This window comes from Balaenoptera borealis (assembly GCF_965194805.1).
Source record: "Balaenoptera borealis genome assembly, chromosome: 18".
Taxonomy (NCBI): Eukaryota; Metazoa; Chordata; class Mammalia; order Artiodactyla; family Balaenopteridae; genus Balaenoptera; species Balaenoptera borealis.
The window spans coordinates 77531881-77552446 of record NC_138877.1 but is presented as its reverse complement, the minus strand read 5'-3'; the positions used below and the strand labels follow the sequence as shown (position 1 = coordinate 77552446).

General features: G+C 56.8%; 1 protein-coding gene across 1 annotated transcript in view; it reads left to right on the top strand.

Moving 5' to 3' along the window:
• CARS2 (cysteinyl-tRNA synthetase 2, mitochondrial) overlaps positions 1-19832 on the top strand; it is a 35848-nt gene extending 16016 nt beyond the window's left edge. The window contains 11 exon segments of the mRNA XM_082366224.1: positions 1019-1102; positions 3193-3322; positions 6727-6860; positions 9198-9265; positions 14030-14096; positions 14888-15026; positions 16478-16601; positions 17103-17201; positions 19307-19510; positions 19631-19672; positions 19674-19832. Coding sequence (XP_082222350.1) covers positions 1019-1102; positions 3193-3322; positions 6727-6860; positions 9198-9265; positions 14030-14096; positions 14888-15026; positions 16478-16601; positions 17103-17201; positions 19307-19510; positions 19631-19672; positions 19674-19775 — 1193 coding nt within the window. The 3' untranslated portion in view covers positions 19776-19832.
• The last annotated feature ends 734 nt before the right edge of the window (positions 19833-20566 follow it).

Below are 20566 nucleotides of genomic sequence, written 5' to 3'. Positions count from 1 at the left end.
TGCCTGCTAATGCAGGGGACACGGGTTCGAGCCCTGGTCTGGGAAGATCCCACATGCCGCGGAGCAACTAGGCCCGTGAGCCACAACTACTGAGCCTGCGCGTCTGGAGCCTGTGCTCCGCAACAGGAGAGGCCGCGATGGTGAGAGGCCCGTGCATCGCGATGAAGAGTGGCCCCCGCTCGCCGCAACTAGAGAAAGCCCTCGCGCAGAAACGAAGACCCAACACAGCCAAAAATAAATAAATAAATCATTAAATGTTAAAATGATAATATTAAAAAAAAAAGTTATGCGAAGGGAATCATACAGTCTTTAGCCTTTAAAAAAAAAAAAAAATCGCACCCGACCTTGGGCCCTTGCGCTGATCGCGGCGTGCAGGTGGCCGGTCAGGAGTGCGATCCAGTGGCCGCGGCGTCGGCCTTCCTGAGCGCCGGCTCCTTCGGGGCAGGACTCTTCCCGCCAGGTCTGCGGCTCTGCCGCCGCCTTCCCTGCTCTGCCTCTTCCCGACTGGGGGCGAGCAGGGCTCCCGGGCTCTGCAGGGTCCCCGTGGGAGGGTCGTCTGGCACCCGCAGCCCGCGTGCACCTCGGTGAAAGGACCCCACGGCGGCGGGGATGCTTTCGTGTGGGGTGCCTGTTCTGAGTGGCAGGGTGGTCTTAGGGTATCTGGGTTGAAAAAGGCTTGCTTTATTGATGGGTCTGTAACCCAGGGCCCAGAGCTGAAGGCAGGCCAGTGATAAACTCACTTGCCTTCTTTCTTGTTGAAAAGAACTGGCTCAACATCTTACAGAGAACTTACATTTGTGTTTTCCCTTCCACAACCGGACGTTCATGATGTGTGCAAACGCATGCTTTTACAATACAGTGTTGTTGTTAATTCTGGTTTAAACATACAGTGAAAGGCGCCACCTGAAGGCTGATGCCGTATCCTGGGTTCAGGTTCTAATTGTCATTAGCTGTGAGGCGTGTGTAGATGCGGGTGTTGATGACAGAAACGAGCTTCACGGTCACCTTTATGAAACAGGCAACGTCTACTTCGACCTGCAGTCAAGAGGAGACAGATACGGCAAGCTGGTCGGCGTGGCCCCTGCCCCCGTGGGAGAGACAGGTGGGTCCAGCCTCTCCCTCCCGTGGGGTTCTGGGGACAAAGCCCAGACCCTCCCGTGCTCGATGGGGGTGAGGACGCCTGCTCTCTCAGACGTGGTGATGTTGCCGGACGTCGATCACACCCGAGTTTTCGATTTAGTTGGGTTTTTTGGAATAGAGAGACCACGCAGAGTAGAAAGTTCCCGCAGCACGTGACACGCGGCCTCCCATTCCTCCCTGGGGCGCTCTGCACGTGCACGTGCCGTCTGGGGTGTCACGTCTTAACGCTCTTGTCCAACTGGCTGCTGTCACGTGTTCAATCCCCGTAGGTATTTTATCATACATAAATTCCCACGTAAACTTCCCCGTGTAGTTAAGTTCCCATACGTATTTTAGCATGTATGACATTCCCGCTGTATTCGAATCTATTCCTATACCCTCTTCTGCAAAGTCATTTTTATGGCGAAGAAATAATAAGTATATAGAACTATATGAAAAATAATTGGGAGATTGGGATTGACGTAAACATCATTTTAAAGGATACTATTGATATTTAACAGAATCAAACAAAAAATGAGCAAAAACCCAAAAGACAAGTTGTCTGAGTTGTCTCTGTCTGTAGGCGTAACCCTCCCGCCCTATGAACCGTGTCATTTCAGTCTAATTACAGAGGGTGTGTTGGGTTGACTCCTCAGAACAGTTCTTACGTGTGCTCGGTCGTTGTTATCCTGCTCCCGTCCTGGACCACCCACGCCTGCGAGGCGTGGCCCCGGCCTTAGGGGAGCAGAGGAGGAACTTCTGATACCTACACATTCTAGCATCAGCAGCCCTTTAAAAAAAAAAAATAGACTTTATTCTTTCGAGCAGTTTTAGGTTCACCGCAGAATTGCGCGGCAGGTCCATAGGGTTCCATACGCCCGCTGCCCCGCTGTACCAGCGTCCCCACCGGAGTGGGACGTGTTAGAACTGGTGGACCTGCTCTGACACGCCAGCCTCACCCCGAGTCCATAGTCTACATCAGGGTCACTCTTGGTGTCTCTGTGGGTTTAGACGGATGTGTAATGACAGGTGTCCGTCATTATAGTATCGCGCAGAGAGTTTCTCTGCCCTGAAGATCCTCTGTGCTCTGCCTGTTCATCCCCCCTCCCGCCCCAGCCTCTGTCAACCACTGATCTTTTTACTGTCCCCATTGTTTTGCCTTTTCCAGAATGTCACAGAGTGGGAATCATACAGTCTAGCCTTTTCAGACTGGCTTCTTTCACTTAGTAATACGCATGTAAGATTCCTCCTTTTTTTCATTTTTTTTAAAGATTTTTTTTTTTTTGATGTGGACCACGTTTAAAGTCTTTATTGAATTTGTTACAGTATTGCTTCTGTTTTATGTTTTGGTTTTTTGGCTGCAAGGTAGGTGGGATCTTAGCTCCCTGACCAGGGATCGAACCCGCACCCCCTGCACCGGAAGGTGAAGTCTTAACCACTGGGCCGCCAGGGAAGTCCCCCCTCCATGTTTTTTCATGGCTCAAAAGCTCACTTCTTATCAGCATTGAGTAACACTCCATTGTCTGGATGGACCACAGTTTGTTTATCCATCACCCACTGAAGGGCATCTTGGTGGCCTCCCAGCTCTGGAACGTAAAGAGAGCCCCGTACCGGCTTGTCCTATGGCCCTGAACCCTCCTCTTCCGAGTTCTCTTGCTTTCTGAATGTGATTGATACAGTACTCTGGTATTTCCCTTTTTGCTCTGTGTGATTATCACCTCTCTTTGAAAACCGTGACTCTGAAACTCAGCTACTGACAGAGACGGAATGAGGGAGAATGAGAGCGCGTGCGGAGGAGGCCCCTCGGGCAGCACGTGCTTGCAACCCCGCGCGCAGCGCTCAGGTTACTGAAGCGGGCCGCACTGCGGGGACCGCGTGCTTCTGTCATGTTACAGAGAAGAGTATCTGGTAGCTGTCTAGCTTTCACGTGGCAAAGAGGAAAACACGTGCATGAGAAACGTGAGGTTACTTCTCAGAGGAACGGAATCGGGGACATGCGTCCACCTGTTTGGGGCTGACTGTGTTGGTTCGTTCTCGATTCCCTCCCGCTGATTAACCGTCTGTCACTGGCAGGTCACTCTGACAAGCGGCATGCCAGCGACTTCGCACTGTGGAAGGCGGCGAAGCCCCGGGAGCCGTCCTGGGCCTCGCCGTGGGGAGCCGGGAGGCCTGGTTGGCATACCGAGTGTTCCACCATCGCCAGGTAAGCTGTTCCCGGAGTCGTCTGTGCTGCGATGCGCACGCTCGGCCAGCAGAGGGTGCAGGCGGGGCAGGCTTGGTCCTAGTGCCGGCAACGCAGGTGGTTTGGAAAGGAAGCTTAGCGCCCGGGGGGACCGGCCGTGGGAAGGGAAACAGCAAAACCAGAACACGTTTATCTCCCCAACATCAGCGCTTGTTCTCTTTAGTAGAAGAGCCCGCTTTGCAGTTAGTTCTTGACTGCCCATCGCACGCAGGCCAGCTCCGGGGGTGCCTGCATCTCTTCCGCGGTAGGTTCAGGAAGGCGGCCAGGGACCTGGGCGAGGGGCTGGACCCCCATCCTCGGCCCCAGAGCTGGTCCTGGACCAGGCACCTCGAGCGTGACCCCCAGCGTCCCCTTCCGTCTGCCCTTTCTGCCGGTTCTGTCTCGGGCAGCACCACGCTCGGGACGTGTCTGTCTTGGGAACCCCTGTAAACACAGTGCTTCTCGGGTCCCCATTCTCCTCCAGGGACCCTCTTTTTTGTCTCTTCTCTCACTGTCCACGCATCCCCACTGTTGTCTGACGGGCGTCCCCACCCACTCTGGTCTCCTGAGGTCACGGTGACCGTCAGCCCGGTCTGTGACGGGCCGCTGACACCCCTGCTCGCTCCCTGGCTTCTGTGGAATAACGTTCTTCTGGTTTTGGCGTCTCTGCTGGGGCCTCATCCACCTTCCTTTTGTGGACCTGCCCTGTGGACCGTCCCTCCGGCGTCGGCGCTCCCTTGGCTCTGCCCGTGTGTGTTTGTGTGTGTGTGTGTGTGTGCAGGTGTGTGTGCGTGTGTCTGCATGTGTGCTCGCAGGTACCGAAGGCCGCATCCCACCTGGGCTCTCCACTTCCAGCCTGCCTCGGGGGTTCCCACCATGGTTCCCTGAGCCCTGCACGTTAACTCATGGATTTTGATACATTTGATGTGTTGCAGATATTTATTATAATCAGGTTTTTTTTTAATTAATTAATTTTTGGCTGCACTGGGCCTTTGTTGCCGCATGTGGGCTTTCTCTAGTTGCAGCGAGCGCGGGCTACTCATTGCGGTGGCTTCTCTTGTTGCAGAGCACCGGCTCTAGGCGCGTGGGCTTCAGTAGTTGTGGCTCGCGGGCTCTAGAGCACAGGCTCAGTAGTTGTGGCGCATGGGTTTAGTTGCTCCGCGGCATGTGGGATCTTCCCGGACCAGGGCTCGAACCCATGTCCCCTGCACTGGCAGGTGGATTCTTAACCACTGCACCACCAGGGAAGCCCCTGTAATCAGTTTTTAAAATTAGAAACAAAGTATGATTAAGGTGAACATTTCAAACTACTAGCCACACCGCAAATTTTAAGATCAGCAAACCCAATCGTCCTCCTATCGCAAACCCAGTCGTCCTCCTGTCGGCTGTTGCACGTAGCAGCTTCCTGGCTGCGCCTGAACGTTACCTAGGAGCAGGCTGCCCTGTGCCTCAGCCCCGCGCTGGTTCCGTCTCTGGTGCAGGCTCGCCCCACTCTCCGGGGGAAGCCTCACCCTCCGCCCCCGGCCTGTGCCAGCGTGCCCATCCCAGTGAAGACCCAGAAGGGGTCCTACCTCCACCACCCCTCGCCGCGCGCTCCTCCTCTGCTGCCCTCGCCCGTGGTGATGTCTGTATGACTTACCGGGAAACACACCTGAAACTCCTGAGATGTCACACCCTGTTGTCAGTGTGAAACGGGGTCCAACTTTTCGTTAAAAAACCATCAACTGGGGACTTCCCTGGCGGTCCGGTGGGTAAGACTTCGCGCTCCCAATGCAGGGGGCACGGGTTCCATCCCTGGTCGGGGAGCTAGATCCCACATGCATGCTGCAACTGAGAAGTCAGCGTGCCACAACCAAGAGTTCACGTGCTGCGACTAAGAGTTCACGTGTCGCAACTAAGAGTCAGAATGCTGCAACTAAGAAGTGGGTACGCCGCAACGAAGATCCCGTGTGCCGCAACTAAGATCCAGCATAGCCAAAGTAAATAAATAAATAAATGTTAAAAACAAACAGACATGTCCAGCTCTCAGCCCTACTGTAAACACGTAAAAGTATTTACAAATACTTGTTGATTTAACAGTGGTGTGGGATATACATCGTGTTGTAAAAAGATCTTTATCTTTTAGATTCAAATAATTTCTCTAAAGCAGAAAACATTTAGTAAATTTCAAATGTAATGTTACCATTGAATGTTTTATTTTTGTTGAAATCTAAATAATGAAAATGGACTTCTATTCCTTTTCAGCTTTCTCTTATTTTAAAATAGGTGTGACATACAGACAAGACTAGAGACTAATATAGCGAACACTGCAGACCCACAGTTTAGCTGTTAAGTCTTAACTTCGTCATATTTGCTTCAGATCTTTGTAAAAATGGGTCGTTACAAATGCAAGTGTGGCCCCTCATACGCTCCTCCCCAGTCCTGGTCCCTCCCATCTCACGCTCGCCCTCATAGCGTTTGAATGTCAAGAACTCTTATTAGAGATTCTCTAGAACCCACTGCCAAGGATGTACGGTGCTGGACGACCTGCTCGCCCACTCAGCTCAGGTGTGACCAGTGCATGCGTGGTTCTTCCAGAGCTGGGCCAGTGGGAGGAGAGTTGGCCTTCAGCAGGAAGGACCTCAGTGAGGCTGTGGCATCTTTGAAAACATCTATTTTTAACCATTTTTAGAAAACTCACCGGTGTCTGCACCCCCGGGGGGGCCGACGGGCCCGCCTTGCGCCCCCTTTCCGTTGTGCGAGCTTTTGCATTTTTCATTGATCTCTGCATTTTTAACGTCCTCTGAAGCAGCTGCTGGTCAGCCTGGACCACTGGTGCTGGTACCGGTTGTTTTGCAGGTGCTCTGGTGACAGCTGCACACACTGAGTGTCCCCGGCAGGCCTGAGAGGTGCAGCGTGCAGTTCTGTGGACTGAGGTTTTTCGGGACCGAGCAGCCTTATAGCTGAAATGCCGCCAGCTGAAATGTGTCACTTTGAATTCTGTTACTTTGTTATGCATGCATGGCTGCTGAATGGCTCATTTTTCAAAAGCCAAATTAAAAATCTCTTGATTTTATAGTTCTTTTTTTGTTATAGTTGAACAACCACTAAGGTCTGCCTATTGAAAGTAAGAAAAAGTAATTTTGAAGTTTTTAAAAACCACATGTTGTATCCAGAGCAAAGAAAATGAAGTCTCTTTCCCAGGAGGAAAAGCTATGAATTAGAGATTTTATGAAGTAAAAACAAATGTCAGGTTCCGTTTGCATCAGGTGAATTATCATGCACTTGGAATTGGGCTCCATTCGGTGTGTGCGTGGCCCAGGGCTGGAAGGAGTAAATACGGGAGGTGGTTTGGAGACCGTGTCACTGGAGTGAGTTAACTCCCTGCTCTGCGCTGTGTCTTGCAGTTTGGTGTTTGGAAGTCGGCTGGACATCCACTCGGGTGGCATAGATTTAGCGTTTCCTCACCACGAGAACGAAATCGCACAGTGCGAGGTCTTTCACCAGTGCCAGCAGTGGGGGAATTATTTCCTACATTCTGGTGAGTGATGACTTGAGATTGATTTGTTCCATTTCAATTCTCTCGACTCTGTCTGTGAAACAGCTACCTTTGGAAACACCTGCATCAGCTAATAGGTCAAGAAACAAAGTTGTCCCTTAAATTGTCTTTGACTTGTTGTTGGTTGGACATGAACTTCCTTGGACTGGAATATCGAATATGCCTTTTGGAACTGAAACGTGAGCTGACGAGAGTTCGGAAAATGTTACGCAGTGCTGTTCTGTCGGAGTTTGTTTGAAAGGAAACTACGAAGAGGGAATTTCAAATAGCATGATGTCGTAATGATTATGAATACGCCATTCTTGAGCTGTGACATCGGCACCGTGAATATCTGTCATTCTCTGAAAGCGCTGCCTTCCGTTTCCCTGTTCAAAAATCCTCGTGATTCACACCAGTCGTCTGCTCTCAGAAGTGGATACGAAGTTGTGAGACCAGCGGCGTCTTGAGCGAAGCAATTTTGGAATTTCCTGTGACGCATGGGGAGATTCACGTGTCCAAGATTGTGACAAAGGTCGTGGAGCCACCGTGAACTGGTTTTGTTACCTTTCTGGAGTGGGCAGTGAAGGTATTTGAGGGGAAGAAAGAGAAAAGCCTTTGGTAGTGATGGGGTTGGGAGATGCAAACACGGTCAACATCTAAAGCTCAGGAAGCCAACAAGAACCATTTCTTTAAGTCCTTAGATTAAGGAAACCAGGTTTTGCCAGCGAGGTGGTATTAAACGCAGACACACTCCAGTTTTGTAACACGCAGTAGCTGCTTCAGGTCTGCGGCGAGGGTCCACGTGGGTGACAGTGACCAGCGGGGCTGCCTTCCGCGCAGGCCCGCCCTGCAGCGTCTCTGCCACCCCGAGTCCACCTCACCCCGTGTGCCCCGCCCGGAGCCCGGGGGCCAGCCTCGCGGCTCTATGTGCGACCCCGCATCTCGGTGCTGCCCTGAGGTCGTCTGAAAGGGACGGGCTGAGTTGCCGTTCCCAGCGCAGGGGCCGAGGTCCGGTTTCCACCTCGTGTCCCTGCTTGGCGCCCGACAGGAGCCAGAACCCGCGTCCTTTGTGCCGGGCTGAGAGCCCGATGGCCCCGGCTCCGTTCCTCCGGCGCTTCAGCAGGGACCCCCGGACTCGTTTCCGGTCGGGGCTCACTCCTCTTGTCATAACTGCGTGGAACCAGGTCTCCCCCTTCAGCGGGAGGACTTGGGAGAGCAGAGAGCTCCGGGCCCATCCGGGGAGTGAGTCGCAGGTCCCGGGGATGGAGGTGTTCCCGTGCCCGGTCGCAGGCTCGGGGACAGGTGATCCCGTGTTACCCATCGGGACGCAAGGGCTGGTCCCCACAGGCCCTTCATCGGTGGCGCGCGTGAGGAGTTAGGGTTTGCCGTCAGCACCGGTGCCCCTCGGTGACTGGGTCTGCCTTCAGACGGGACCCGCGGCAGTGCCAGCGCTCACGGGGCTCTGTGTCCGCACACGGCAGGTCCTGCTGCTTTGGATGCGGCGTGGGGAAGGGTTTTGCTGTTAAGACCCATGATCTGTTAGGACGTTGGAATCTTCTTTGTCCCACTTTCACCCTGTCCCGGAGGAACAGCTGTGTCTCCTGACACCCTGGAGAATCGATGCGTTTTCCTGAAGTAAATGGATGGAAGTAGAGTTCAGCAGTCAGATGAGTTTCGTTTTCCAGATGTTGTCAGTTTTTTAAAACTTTAATTGTACTTGGTGTATATGGCAGGCTGCATAGGTTGACATATTCAAGGTTACGTAGCTTTTTGGAAGCCACATTGTAACCAGTTCTTGGAAGAGTTGGCTTGAAAAAAGGTGGTGCTTGAAGTTGTGTCAGAAAAAGTGGAAGAATCTTCTGTTGGGAAATCACAGCTCCCTTGGAAGTGAACCTCGTACAGATGTGGTCCAGGCTCAGATGGAGGAGTCCTGAGGGGGTTCGGGTTCCCCCGTCTTTCACACACGGGGGTGAAACGGTGCTGAGGCTGGGATATGTCTGAAAACGAGCTACAGAAACGCCCACAGCGTTGCTCGGAGACCCGCACGCTTTGTGGAAGCAAAGATGTGTCCTCTCCTTGGGCGCTGAGTCAGGTCCCCTGTGTTGGTGAGTCACAGGAGAGGAAGGGGCCGTCCCTGCAGTGTGATGCCCTGGCCCAGGGTGGACGTGGGCCCCCCTTCCTGGCGGGCTGAGCGCAGGGCCGATCTGGGGGGCCTGTGTGGGCATCCACACAGGGCCGTGCGACGGGTCAGGGCTCCCGGAGTCCAGGCGCCTTTGGAGACGCGCCCTCCTTCACCCTCCCTCTGGGGGTACAGAATGAGTGACTTTGTTTTTGTTTCAGGGCATTTGCACGTGAAGGGCAAAGAAGAGAAAATGTCCAAATCACTGAAGAACTACATCACAATTAAGGTAACGTGCTTGTCGTGTTTCCTGTGTGCCCACCAGTTTGCCGACGTGTCGCGGAGGCTGATGTGCATCAGGAGACCCCCATCTCCGGTTCCCCGTGTCCCCGGGGCCCTGACGGGCTTCTCCTGCTTCTGGGTTAAACGGCTCTTTCTTGTCTAAAAGCGCGAGGCGGTGTTTCCTGTCCTGTCCCCTCCTGTGTCGGCTCCTGGGGGCCTCGGCCTCTTCCCCCTCCCTGTTCCAAGACTCTGATTTTATTGATTTGGGCCCTTTCTCTCTCTCTCTCTCTTTTTTTTTTTTGATGAGTCTAGCTAAAGGTTTATTGATTTTATCTTTTCAGAGAACCAGCTCTTCGTTTCATTGATCTTTCATATTTTTTTTTCAGTCTTTATTTCATTTATTTCTGCTCTTACCTTTTTGGTTTCTTTCCTTCTAGTAACTTTGGGTTTTGTTTGTTCTTCTTCTAGTGCCTTAAGGTGTAAAGTTAGGTTGTTTATTTGAGATTTTGCTTAAGTTTTTCTGAGGTTTTTCTTGTATTACTAAATACTTCCCTTTTAGGACTGCTTTTGCTGCATCCCACGTATATATGAGGTTATTTTAGTGGATGATCTCAGTTTGAACACATGCTAACAAGCTTGCATTTTTACCCACCTCCCACGTTTAATGTTTTTTACATCATGTTTTACATCTTTTTGTTTTGTGTATCACTTATTGTGGATAGAGATGATTTTTAGTATTTTTGTCTTTTAACCTTCCCACTAGCTTTATAAGTGGTCACTCTGTCTTTACTGAATGTTTGCCTTTACCAATGAGATTTTTCCTTTCATAATTTTCATATTTCTAGTTGTGGACTTTTCTTTTCCTCTTAGAGAAGTCCCTTTAACATGTCGTGTAATGTTGGTTTAGGGGTTCTGTTGCTTGTCTGTAAGATTCTTTCTCTCTTCCTCAGATCTGAAAGATAGCCTTGCTGGGTAGAGTATTCTTGGTTGTAGGTTTTTTCCTTGCATCACTTTGAGTATATCATGTTGCTCCTTTCTGGCGTGCAGAAAAGTCAGCTGACAGTCTTATGAGAGTTCCCCTGTGAGAAACTAGTTGCTTTTCCCTTGCTGCTTTTAAGATTTTCTCTTTAATTTTTCCATTTTAATTACAGTGTGTCTTGCTGTGGATCTCTTTGGGTTCATCTCGTTTGGGCCTCTCTGTGCTTCCTGGGCTTGGATGTCTATTTCCTTTCGCAGGCTAGGCAGATTTCCAGCTTAGCTGGAAATATAAGCTCTCTGCCCCTTTCTCTCTCTCTTCTTCTGGGGCCCCTACAATGCGAACATTAGTGCGCATGGTGTTGTCCCAGGTGTCTCTTAAACTACTGAGTCTTTTGCATGAGTCATATGGAGTTAACTCATTTGAATGGCTGAATCATCTATTGTAAGGGCACACATTAATTAATTTAAACCATCCCCTACTGATGGCCATTTAAATTATATTTTTCATGGCCATATTAAACTACATCTGCTTGGGTACATGCATTTAAAATTTTCATAGATATTACAAAGTCTGCATTACTTTCCTGACCACGTAGTGAGTGGCCCATGGGGGGTGCTACTCCAGGACTGAGTTACTTCCCTGCTGTTGGACTTTGTAGGAGACCAAAGTCTTCCCCAGCCTCACATTCCAGCCCCTGGCAACTACTGGTCTGCTCTCCATTTTTCTTCCTTCCTTCCTCCCTCCCTCCCTCCCTCTCTCCCTCTCTCCCTCTCTCCCTCTCTCCCTCTCTCCCTCTCTCCCTCTCTCCCTCTCTCCCTCTCTCCCTCTCTCTCTCTCTCTCTCTCTCTCTCTCTCTCTCCTCTCCCACACCGCATGGCTTGCAGGATCTTAGTTCCCTGACCAGGGATCAAACCCAGGGCCCCGGCAATGAGCACAGAGTCCTAACCACTGGACCGCCAGGGAATTCCCTGCTCTGTTTCTGTGAGTTTGTTTTTTATTTTTAGATTCCACATGTGGGTGAGATCATACAGTATTTGTCTTTCTCTGCTTTCTTTCATTGAGCCCAGTGTCCTCTAGGTTCATCCATGTTGTCACAAATGGCAGGATTTCCTTCTTTGGATGATTAATAGTCCGTAGTATGTATATGCACGTGTATGTGTGTGTGTGAGCGTGTGTCACATCTTCTTTATCCATTCATCTATCAGTGGACACTTAGGTTGTTTCCGTATCTTGGCTATTGTCAGTAATGCTGCATTGAACATAGGGGTGCAGATATATCTACGAGATAGTGATTTTGTTTCCTTCAGATGTGTACCTAGAAGTGGAATTGCTGGATTGTATGGTAACTCTGTTTTTGATTTTTTGAGGAACCTTCATACTGTTTTCCACGGTGGCTGTACCAGTTTACATTCCCACCAACTGTGCACAAGGGTTCCCTTTTCTCAATATTCTCATCAACACATTTCTTTTCTTTGATGGCAACCATTCTGACAGGTGTAAGGTGATATCTTATTGTGGTTTTGATTTGCATTTCCCTGATGATTAGTGATGTTGAGCATCTTTTCAGGTACCTACCTGTTGGCCGTTTGTAGGTCTTATTTGGAAAAATGTTTATTCAAGTCTTTTGCCCATTTTTGAATCTTTTTTTTTTTTTTTTTTTGCTATTGAGTTGTGTGAGTTCTTTATATATTTTGGATATTTATCCCTTATGAGATAGATGGTCTGCAAATGTTTTCTCCCATTCTGTTGGCTGTCTTTTCATTTTGTTGACCGCTTCCTTTGCTGTGCAGAAGATTTTTAGTTTGATGTAGTCCTACCTTCTTTCTATATCATTATCAGGAAACGGTCCACAGACACAGAATGCCGTAGAAAGGTTAGATTCCAGATTTCCGTTGAACTCTCTGTCTCCATAGGGGCATCCCACAGTGGTGAAAATAAATACCCTTTAGTGTTGCTGGCGTTTGGAGAACTATTAACTTAGATTTCTAAACACACATTGAGGTTTATCTGAATGAGTCCACATTCTGAGTGGCAGGAAACTCCCCCCCTTTTTTGGGGGGTGGGGAATGCCCAAGTGGTGTGCGGGATCTTAGTTCCCCGACCAGGGATTGAACCCGTGCCCCCGGCGGTGGAAGCGCGGAGTCTTAACCACTGGACCGCCAGGGAAGTCCAGGAATAACCCTTTAAAATAAAACCACCTAAAATCCTTTTTGGATGAAATAGAGAACATGGCTACCCCTGAAAACATAAAGTGCTAAAATGGAGAAGAGATTTCTCTCAGAAAAAACCGAAGACCTAGACAGACGTAAAATATCCATAATGTTAGTTTTTAAATTCTGTGACTAAATGCACGATTATGAGCAGAAAGTCAGGAGTGCAGGAGAGGTACCGACTCGGAAAGAGGAGCGCGTGGGGCTGGGGGCGGCGTGTCGTGTGTCTGTCAGCGGTCAGGGCCCCGGGGCTGCGGGGAGGGCTTGCTGACGGTGGCCACGCTGCGGAGAGGCACAGCTTTGCTTCTGCCCAAACAGCTCCACAGCCACACGTACCAAGCGTCTGGCAGCGATTTATAAAAAGCTAAACAGAAAACGATTTACAAAAACAAATCCTCACCTAAGGCAAGCGTGTCCACGGGGAACAGGCCTCCTGCTACATTGTCAGAGACAGGAGAGGACTTGTAACAAGTTACGAAGCAGTTGAGTCCATGCTTCGGTGGGGAAGGAAACCTAAAAAAATAATTCAAAAAGGAGAGGGAAAAGTCAGAGGGTGGCTAAAGGCCCTCCGGGTACCCGGTGTTCACTCTCTGTCCCCGGTGTGACCCCACGCCAGCTGAGCTGCGTGTTTACTGGGGTCCCGCCGAGCAGAGCCGGTTATCACGAGACCCTGGCAGGTCGGGGAAGCGCTGTCAGAGTGGCTGGAGTGACGGCCGACGGGACACAGGACTTGCAGAGAAGGCACAGGATGCAGCCTTGGCCTTGGGTGTCTGGCGTGTGGTTCACTAAGCCTCGTCTTTCTGGCGCCGTTACAGACACGCTGCAGTTACGGCGCATCCGCATCTTAGCATTCTGTAAGTGATGCGCCGTGCGCGACAGTGCTAGTTCTTTACCTGCCTGTGCTGTTCGTGGTGCAGCAACTACATCGCGGCGCAGGGGCTCGGTCTCCATGCTGCTGCTTGCAGATTTAAAGGGGAAGTGACGGGTGAGAACACGAGGGCACGTGACTGCGTAAACGCGGGAATTAACACGCACGCTGTGCGCTGCCCACCGCACGGGGCCTCAAGGTAGTTGGCTAGTTTGGGGAATTAAGGGGACGAAGAAATACTCCTTTTTCACACTCTGGGAAGGAGCACCAGGAGACGGACACGGACGTTGAAATACCGGGTCTCTTACTGATGAAGGTCGGGTGGGACGGGGCTCTTCACCTTTTTCCCTGTCGATCCTGTTGTTGGCCTGGCGAAATCGGTGGCCCCTTCCTTAGAACTTACCGTCTTTAAACACACAGAATGAAATCTGTAGGACTTTGACAGGTGTTGATTGTATCGAGATACAGGAATCCACGCCCTCCCTCACTTGAGTGAACGCACTAACAGAATCCAGCTGTGGGTCTGAGCCCCGCAGGTCACATCAGATGAGCGACAGCACAGGCCGCGTGGGGGTGACGCAGCCGCAGGCTCGTGGGGCGAACACCCCGCGACTGCCCGGGGGGTGGTCCAGGTGTCCACACTGGTGGTTGGAGGAGCGCTGCGTGTGCCTGGGGGTTAGTGGCTCCCGTCTCTCCCGGCCCCGCCCCCTGCAGGACTTCCTCAGCACGGCCTCCCCAGACGTCTTCCGGCTCTTCTGCCTGCGGAGCAGCTACAGGTCAGGTGAGCTGGCAGGGAGGCCTGGGTGCTCCTCACGTGCGGCCCCGGGGAGCCTCTGAGGGCCTCTGGGGACCCCGAAATCCGGGTGGGGTGCGCCCCGTGCCGTTGGGGTGTTGCCCTCGTGCCCTGAGGTTGGGTTCTGGACGGAAGCCCGAGGAGGATGCTCCAGGGAGCACGGTCCCGGCGCTCGGCCAGGAGACCCCGGAGCCTGGCCCGAGGCCGCGGCTCTGCAGTGGGACTCGGGTGCCCAGCGCTCCGCGGGGCCCGGAGAGCCTGAGCCGCGGCACCTGCCCCCCGGCTTCGTGGGCTGGCCGTCCTGGCACAGGGCCTGAGCTGGGAGCCCTCAGCACGGCATCGCCCCTCCCCCGGGCCAGAGGGCGCGTCCCCTTCCAGCCCCGAAGGCGAGTCTGGGGACCCCGGCGCTCCCCGCTGGCTGGACCCCTGTCCAGAGACCTGGGGCCGCCCGGGCGCAGCCAGTGTCCCTAATCTGTCCCCGCACACTCACGGGCGGAGTGACGGCCGGGTCTCCTGTTCCTCTGGGAACACAAAGCCCGAGTCCTCGTGGCACCGGTCGGCTGGCCTCCCCAGAGGCGCTTCAGGCGCCCGGCGGGGCCCCCGCTTTCCAGAGCCGTCTGTCTGTCTGTACATCTGTCAACGGGAATGAGCCCTCGGCCACCCACGTGGGGAGGGGTGTCCATGTTTCCTCCCAGGGGGCCGGACGCCCGGCGTCAGGACAGAGCCTGGCGGTCTGCGGGCGCTCGCGGCTCCCGGGTGACCGGGCCCCCTCCCCGCAGCCGTGGACTACAGCGACGGCGCCATGCTCGAGGCCAGGCGTCTGCTCCGTGCCGTGGCCGCCTTCGTGGGGGACGCTCGGGCCTACATGAGGGGGCAGCTGGCGGGCGGCCCCGTCCAGGAGGACGCGCTGTGGGAGAGGTGGGTGCTGCTCAGGGCCGCCCGAGGGAGCGCTGTGGACACGGGGGTGGGGCTGGTGGGAGCCCCGGGCCCGCCAGGGGAGGGGCAGGGACCTGCCTTCGGGGAGGCCTGGACGGCCCACGGTCGCGACTGAGCGTCAGGAGCCTCGTGGGTGGCGTGGTCGACGGACGTGGGGCGGGTGGGCGGACGAGCGAGCTGCTGAAGGAAGGAGGGGGGACCCGGGTCGCGGTGACAGGGGTCGACGGGCGCGCCCGGAAGCCCAGCGTGTGCCCCCCGCCCCCCGGGGGTCGGGGCCACAGGCCGGCCGTGCCTGCAGAGGTGGGAGCGCAGCAAGGGGCCCCGGGAAGTGAACCGAGTGGTGGCGCGGGCGGGAGGACGGAGCCCAGCCGGAGGCGGAGACGGTGTTTCCACTTTTGCTGCTGGGTAAACGACTCGACCTGGTCCTCTGTGTCTTACTGCATCCAAAAAAATGCGAGGAAGGTTTGAGATTGGCTTCAGAGATGGTGAGAAACTGGGAAGACGGACAGAGCCTCGGGGGATACCAGAGGGAGATGAGGGCAGGGTCATCGGGGGTCCCCGGAGGCTGGTGGTGGGCGGGGTCTGTGTGCCCCGCCGCCCAGGGATCCGCTGGAGGAGTAGAGGGCCCGGGGCTCCTTCGGGGCCGGCCGGGAGGAGGGCATCCACAGGAGGCAGGCAGGAGCTGCCTGTTGGTCACAGCGGAGCCCAGGCCGGAGCCCACGCCCTGGGGCCGGGCAGCTGGGCCTTGTGTGGCTGGGAGCCGTCAGTCCCTCGGCCACGCTCCCGACGGCGGGTGCCAGGGAAGGACTGGCAGTGCCGCTCACCGGCAGGCGTGCAGGGGAGTCTGCGCATCAGTCAGGAGAGGTCAGGTCACGCTGGGTGACAGACAGCGCTGGGTCGCAGGAGCCCAGGCAGCAAAGGTCTGTTTCTCCCCGTGGTCACTCGGGCCCAGGCTCGGGGGGAAGAGCTCGGGGGCTTTGCCCAACCCTTTCCTGTGCCTGGGGAGCAGGGCACCCGGAGGAGGTGGGGAAAGTCTGGGACGAGGGGCAGCAGGGAATCAATACAGTGGCAGAGCCTCGGAGGGGCCGGTGACTGACCGGCAGGCGGGCAGGACGGCGTGTGAGCGAGGGGTGGCTCGAAGGGGACCTGACGGTGCCGCTGGGGACGGGGCAGGGGGCAGGCGAGGAGGAGGTGACGGTGACCTCCGTTTCCTTGCCAGGGGCTGAGGGGGTCGAGCATCGCGGCAGCCGGCTCCTGAGGGGGTCTGACAGCAGAGGGAAAGAGCTGGAAGGGCTGCCCTGGGGGTGGGAGCTGAGCGGGGAGCCCGAGGGTGGAGCCCCCGGGGGGCGTCCGTACTGGGGCCCGGCCAGCGCTGTGGCTCCTGCCACCCAGCCGGGTCCCTGGAGCGGCCCCGTCTGCTCACCTCCCCAAAGGCTGGGCCGCACCAAGGGGGCCGTGCAGGCGGCATTGGCGGACGACTTCGACACGCCGGGGGCGGTGGACGCCGTCACGGACCTGGCTCACCACGGGAACAGACAGCTGAAGGCGGCCGCCGAGGTAACTCCTGGGACGTGCCCACAGTTTTGAGGACAGAGCAGACGCCGCCTCGCCAGCCCCTGGGGCCACCCAGCTCCCAGAGCCGGTGGCCTCTGGGCCACCCCTGAGTGTGGCCCCGTCCCAGCCGGGGTCAGTAGAGCTGTGGGCCGTGGGGAGGCCCGGCACGTGGACACAGGAGCTCAGTGGAGTCTGAGTTTGTCACAAAGACGTGAGATGGGGAAGGAAGCCGGGTGGGGACCCCGACTGCCCCCCAGCCCTGCCCGACCCTGGGCCCTGGCGCCAGGCTCCACTCGGACGCCCAGGACCCAGGGACGCCCCGAAGGCCACCTGCTGCCGCCGCCGCCCTGGGGCTCGGTGCCAGCACAGGCGCTCAGAGCACAGGCCCCAGCCGCGGGCGGGAGCGCCGGCTTCGCAGGGCTGCGTCCGCGCCCGCCGGGGGCTGACCTGCCCGGGGTTGGTGCTCTTGCCTTTCAAGAGCCTTCTCTGGGTGACTTGTCGCAGGCGGCCGGTGGTCCCAGGAGCCCCGCCGTGTTCGGTGCCATCGTGTCCTACGTGGAGCAGTTCTTTGAGACAGTGGGGATTTCTCTGGCTGAGCGACAGGTACGCCCTTCTCCCTTCAGTCCTTGATCGTGGGACTTAATCTACATGCTACATGCTAACATGCTAATCTACACGCTAACACGGGAACAGCCACTTCTTCCCTTTCGAAGCGCCGGTTGTAACGGTAACTAAAGGCCAGGCGTACCCCGCGCTTCAGATGCGTTACGTTCCTTAGAAGGGGAACGCGCTCAGGGCTGGGGTTTACTCGCCGAAACGAGGCTCTGAGCAGGACGAGCGCGCGCCTCCGCTACACGCTGGGCGGCGTGTCACGGGTTCCGTGCACACGGCAGTCGGGCCGCAGGGAGTACGTTTCTCCGGCGCCCTCTGAGCCCCAGCCGTCGGGGATCCCCGGTCCTGGCCCCCCGGGGCCCCCCCCCGTCCCCGTCACGCCCTCCTCAGCAGAGGCCCGGTCCAGGCCCGTGGGCTGTTCAGCCGCCGAGCCTCCGGTCCCGTGTGTGGGGGGCGTCCCTCGGCCTTCCATGGCCTTCCCACTCTGACACCCCGGCCCCTCAGGGACTCAGCACACGTGACGCCATCCTCTGGGCCGTGACTGTCTGTCCCGGGCCCGGGACGTGCACCGTGACCACGCCACAGAGACCCTCCCTCGCTCCAGTGTGGACTCGGGTCCTCCGGCTGGCGGCTGGGGGGCAGAGCGTGGAGCTGGCCGGTGCCGCACACGGCCCCACCCCTTTGGCACGTCCTTGCTTCCTGCACTGAGGTTCCCAGCCCATCCGGTACCTTGTGTCGCAGGCAGGCGTCGGCCTTTCTCCCAGGAGCCTGGCTGCTCTCGGCGGGGAGGGTCTGGGCACCAGGTGCTCGCTGCGCTTGCCCACAGCTGCTCTGGCCCTAGGCGGGCGGAGCCAGCCCCCGGGATCCTGGGTCCCCTCTCCGTATCGACTGTTACCGCCGACACCTCGACTCCCGTTCCCAGCAGTCCCGGGCCACCTCCCTCCCCTCTGGGCTCCCACCTCCCAACATCACTCACCCGCTGCCCTCCCCATGTGTACCTGTCTCCCCGCGGCCGCCGCCTCTCCCCTCACCCCCAGCAGGCTGTCCTCTGCACAGAAGCGTCCTTGCCTGACGCCCCAGGCCAGGGTCCCTCCTCCTCCAGGGGGCCCGCCTCGCTCTGCCTCACCTAACAGCCTTTTAGGATCAGGAGCGGAAAGGAAAGGGCCATAGTTGCCACTTTCTAAAACAGTGTGAACAGGCTGTTAACAGGGGAGCCTGGACTGCACACGGGGGCACGCCGCCCCGGATCTCCCTGTGGGCCCTGCCGGGTCACCTGCTGCCGTGGGCACAGCCCACACTGCCGGGCCGGGGGACCTGCCAGCTGAGGCCTGGCGCCGGCTGCCCTGGCCGTGAGCGGGGACGTCTCCTAGGACTGTTTGTTAGGCTGTGAGCTTCTCTGGCCTCAACACAAAGACTCGCGTATCTTTGTGATGATTTCTGTTTGGTTTATCGAGAGACACTGATTCCCTAGTGGACTGCGGCCTTCCCTGGGCGGCCCAGGGCCTGTTGGTGGCTCACACTAGGCTGAGGGGGCCAGGTCTCCGCTGGGTCACCACAAGCCCTCCTCCTCCCCGAGCTGGGGCGCCCCCGGAGCCCGCTGGGGGCTCACGTTTCTGTAACGAGCCGTCTTCTACTGTGGGAGCAGTGGCTGCGGATCACGTGAGGTTGAAGGAGTTGGACCGCCGGCCCCTCCTCCGTGGGGTGGGTGGGGGGGAGGACGCCTGGCAACTTGGAAGGGCTCCGGGCCCACGCCAGCCCTGGAGCTCCCCCGGCCGGCACCCACGCTGCTGGTCCCCGGCCGCGGGGGAGAGCGCCGCGGGGCTGCGCGTGTGCGCGTTTGTGCGCACGCCCACCCGTGCGCAGGACGTCCAGGGCCTTGAACGGCGGCTGGAGCCAGCAGGTTTGGTTTCCTTGGTCGACAAGGCCCAGGCCTGCCGGCTCTGCCCAATGACCCTCAGGTGCTGGCCGTCTGCAGTGGCAGCCCCCGCTCACCGGCCTGGGCGACTGGGACCTTCGGGCGAGGGGAGGGGAGATGAGCCGCGCCCCTGGCCCCTCCCCGGCCCGGGGCCCCGTCCGCTCACCCGGCGCCCCGGCAGTGTGTTTCAGGGGCCGGCAGCCCGGCCGCCTTGCACAGCGTGGTCGAGGAGCTGGTCCGCTTCCGGCAGAAGGTCCGGCAGTTCGCTCTGGCCGCGGGGGAGGCCCCCGGGGAGGCGCGGCGGCAGCTCCTGGAGAGGCGGCCCCTGCTGGAGGCGTGCGACGCGCTGCGCCGGGACCTGGCGGCCCACGGTGTCAGCATCAAGGTGAGCACCGCCCGCAGGTGCGGGCCGGGATGCAGCCCCGACGACCCTGAGCCGCCCTGTCCCCGCTCCCGCCCCCCGCCCCCGCGCCCTGACTCGCACCCGGCCCGTCTCCCTCCCCAGGACAGGAGCGGCGTGTCCACGTGGGAGCTGCTGGACCCGAGGACAGAAGACCCCAAACCAGGGAGCTGAGGACACGGGATGCGGAGGCCACAGCTCCCGGCGCGGTTCTGTGCTGCCTCAAGTCACGATAAAAGCTCGATGTTAAAGTTGCTGTTGTGGCTGCTCAGTTAACCTTAAAATAAACCAAACTGTCATGGCCCCACGGGTGCTAGTAGATGTGCTGAAGGATGGGTTTCGACGGCCACAGACGCAGTAGTTCAGTAAAGTCACATCAGCCCACACCATGGCCTTTGGCCCCTGAGCCCGGGGCCTGACATCGTGGGACGGCCCTGAAACTGTGAGACCAGGACGTCAGTCCTACACGGGGTCCCGGAAGACGTCATGGGAAGGGCAGGCGGGACCCCTTCCCCGGGGTCACCTGGTCTCAAGCAGGAGAAGCGGCCTGTACCCCACGTGCTGGGCAGTGCTGGACTGGGTGTGGGCATACGGTTTTACATTTATTTTCCTGGTTACAAAGTAACCTGTTAACCACAGAAAACGCCAACAGAGGAAACCCCTGCGAGCGTCCAGCCCGTTTCCTCTGATAGGCTCTGTTTCACCTCTATTCTGTTTGACCTCTTTCTTAAACAGTTGGTGCTTGGGGTACCGTCCTCTGCTGCCTCTGAGCAGACACCACGGGGCCAGCGCTGTGGCTCGAGAGGAGTCTGGGTGACACGGGTGAGGGCACAGGTGTGACAGGCGGGCACGACGCGGGCGACCTGGGACCGAGCTTGCCAACGGCCTCGCGCTCCGTCTCCTTTCTGTCGCAGGCGGGAGGGCTACAGCTGTTCAGCCAGCCAGCGGGAAGCGGGGTGACCCTCTCGCCGCTCCCCCCAGCTCTCAGCCAGGCCAGCCCGCGTCCACCGCTGTGGGGCTGGCACTGACTGATCCTGCGGG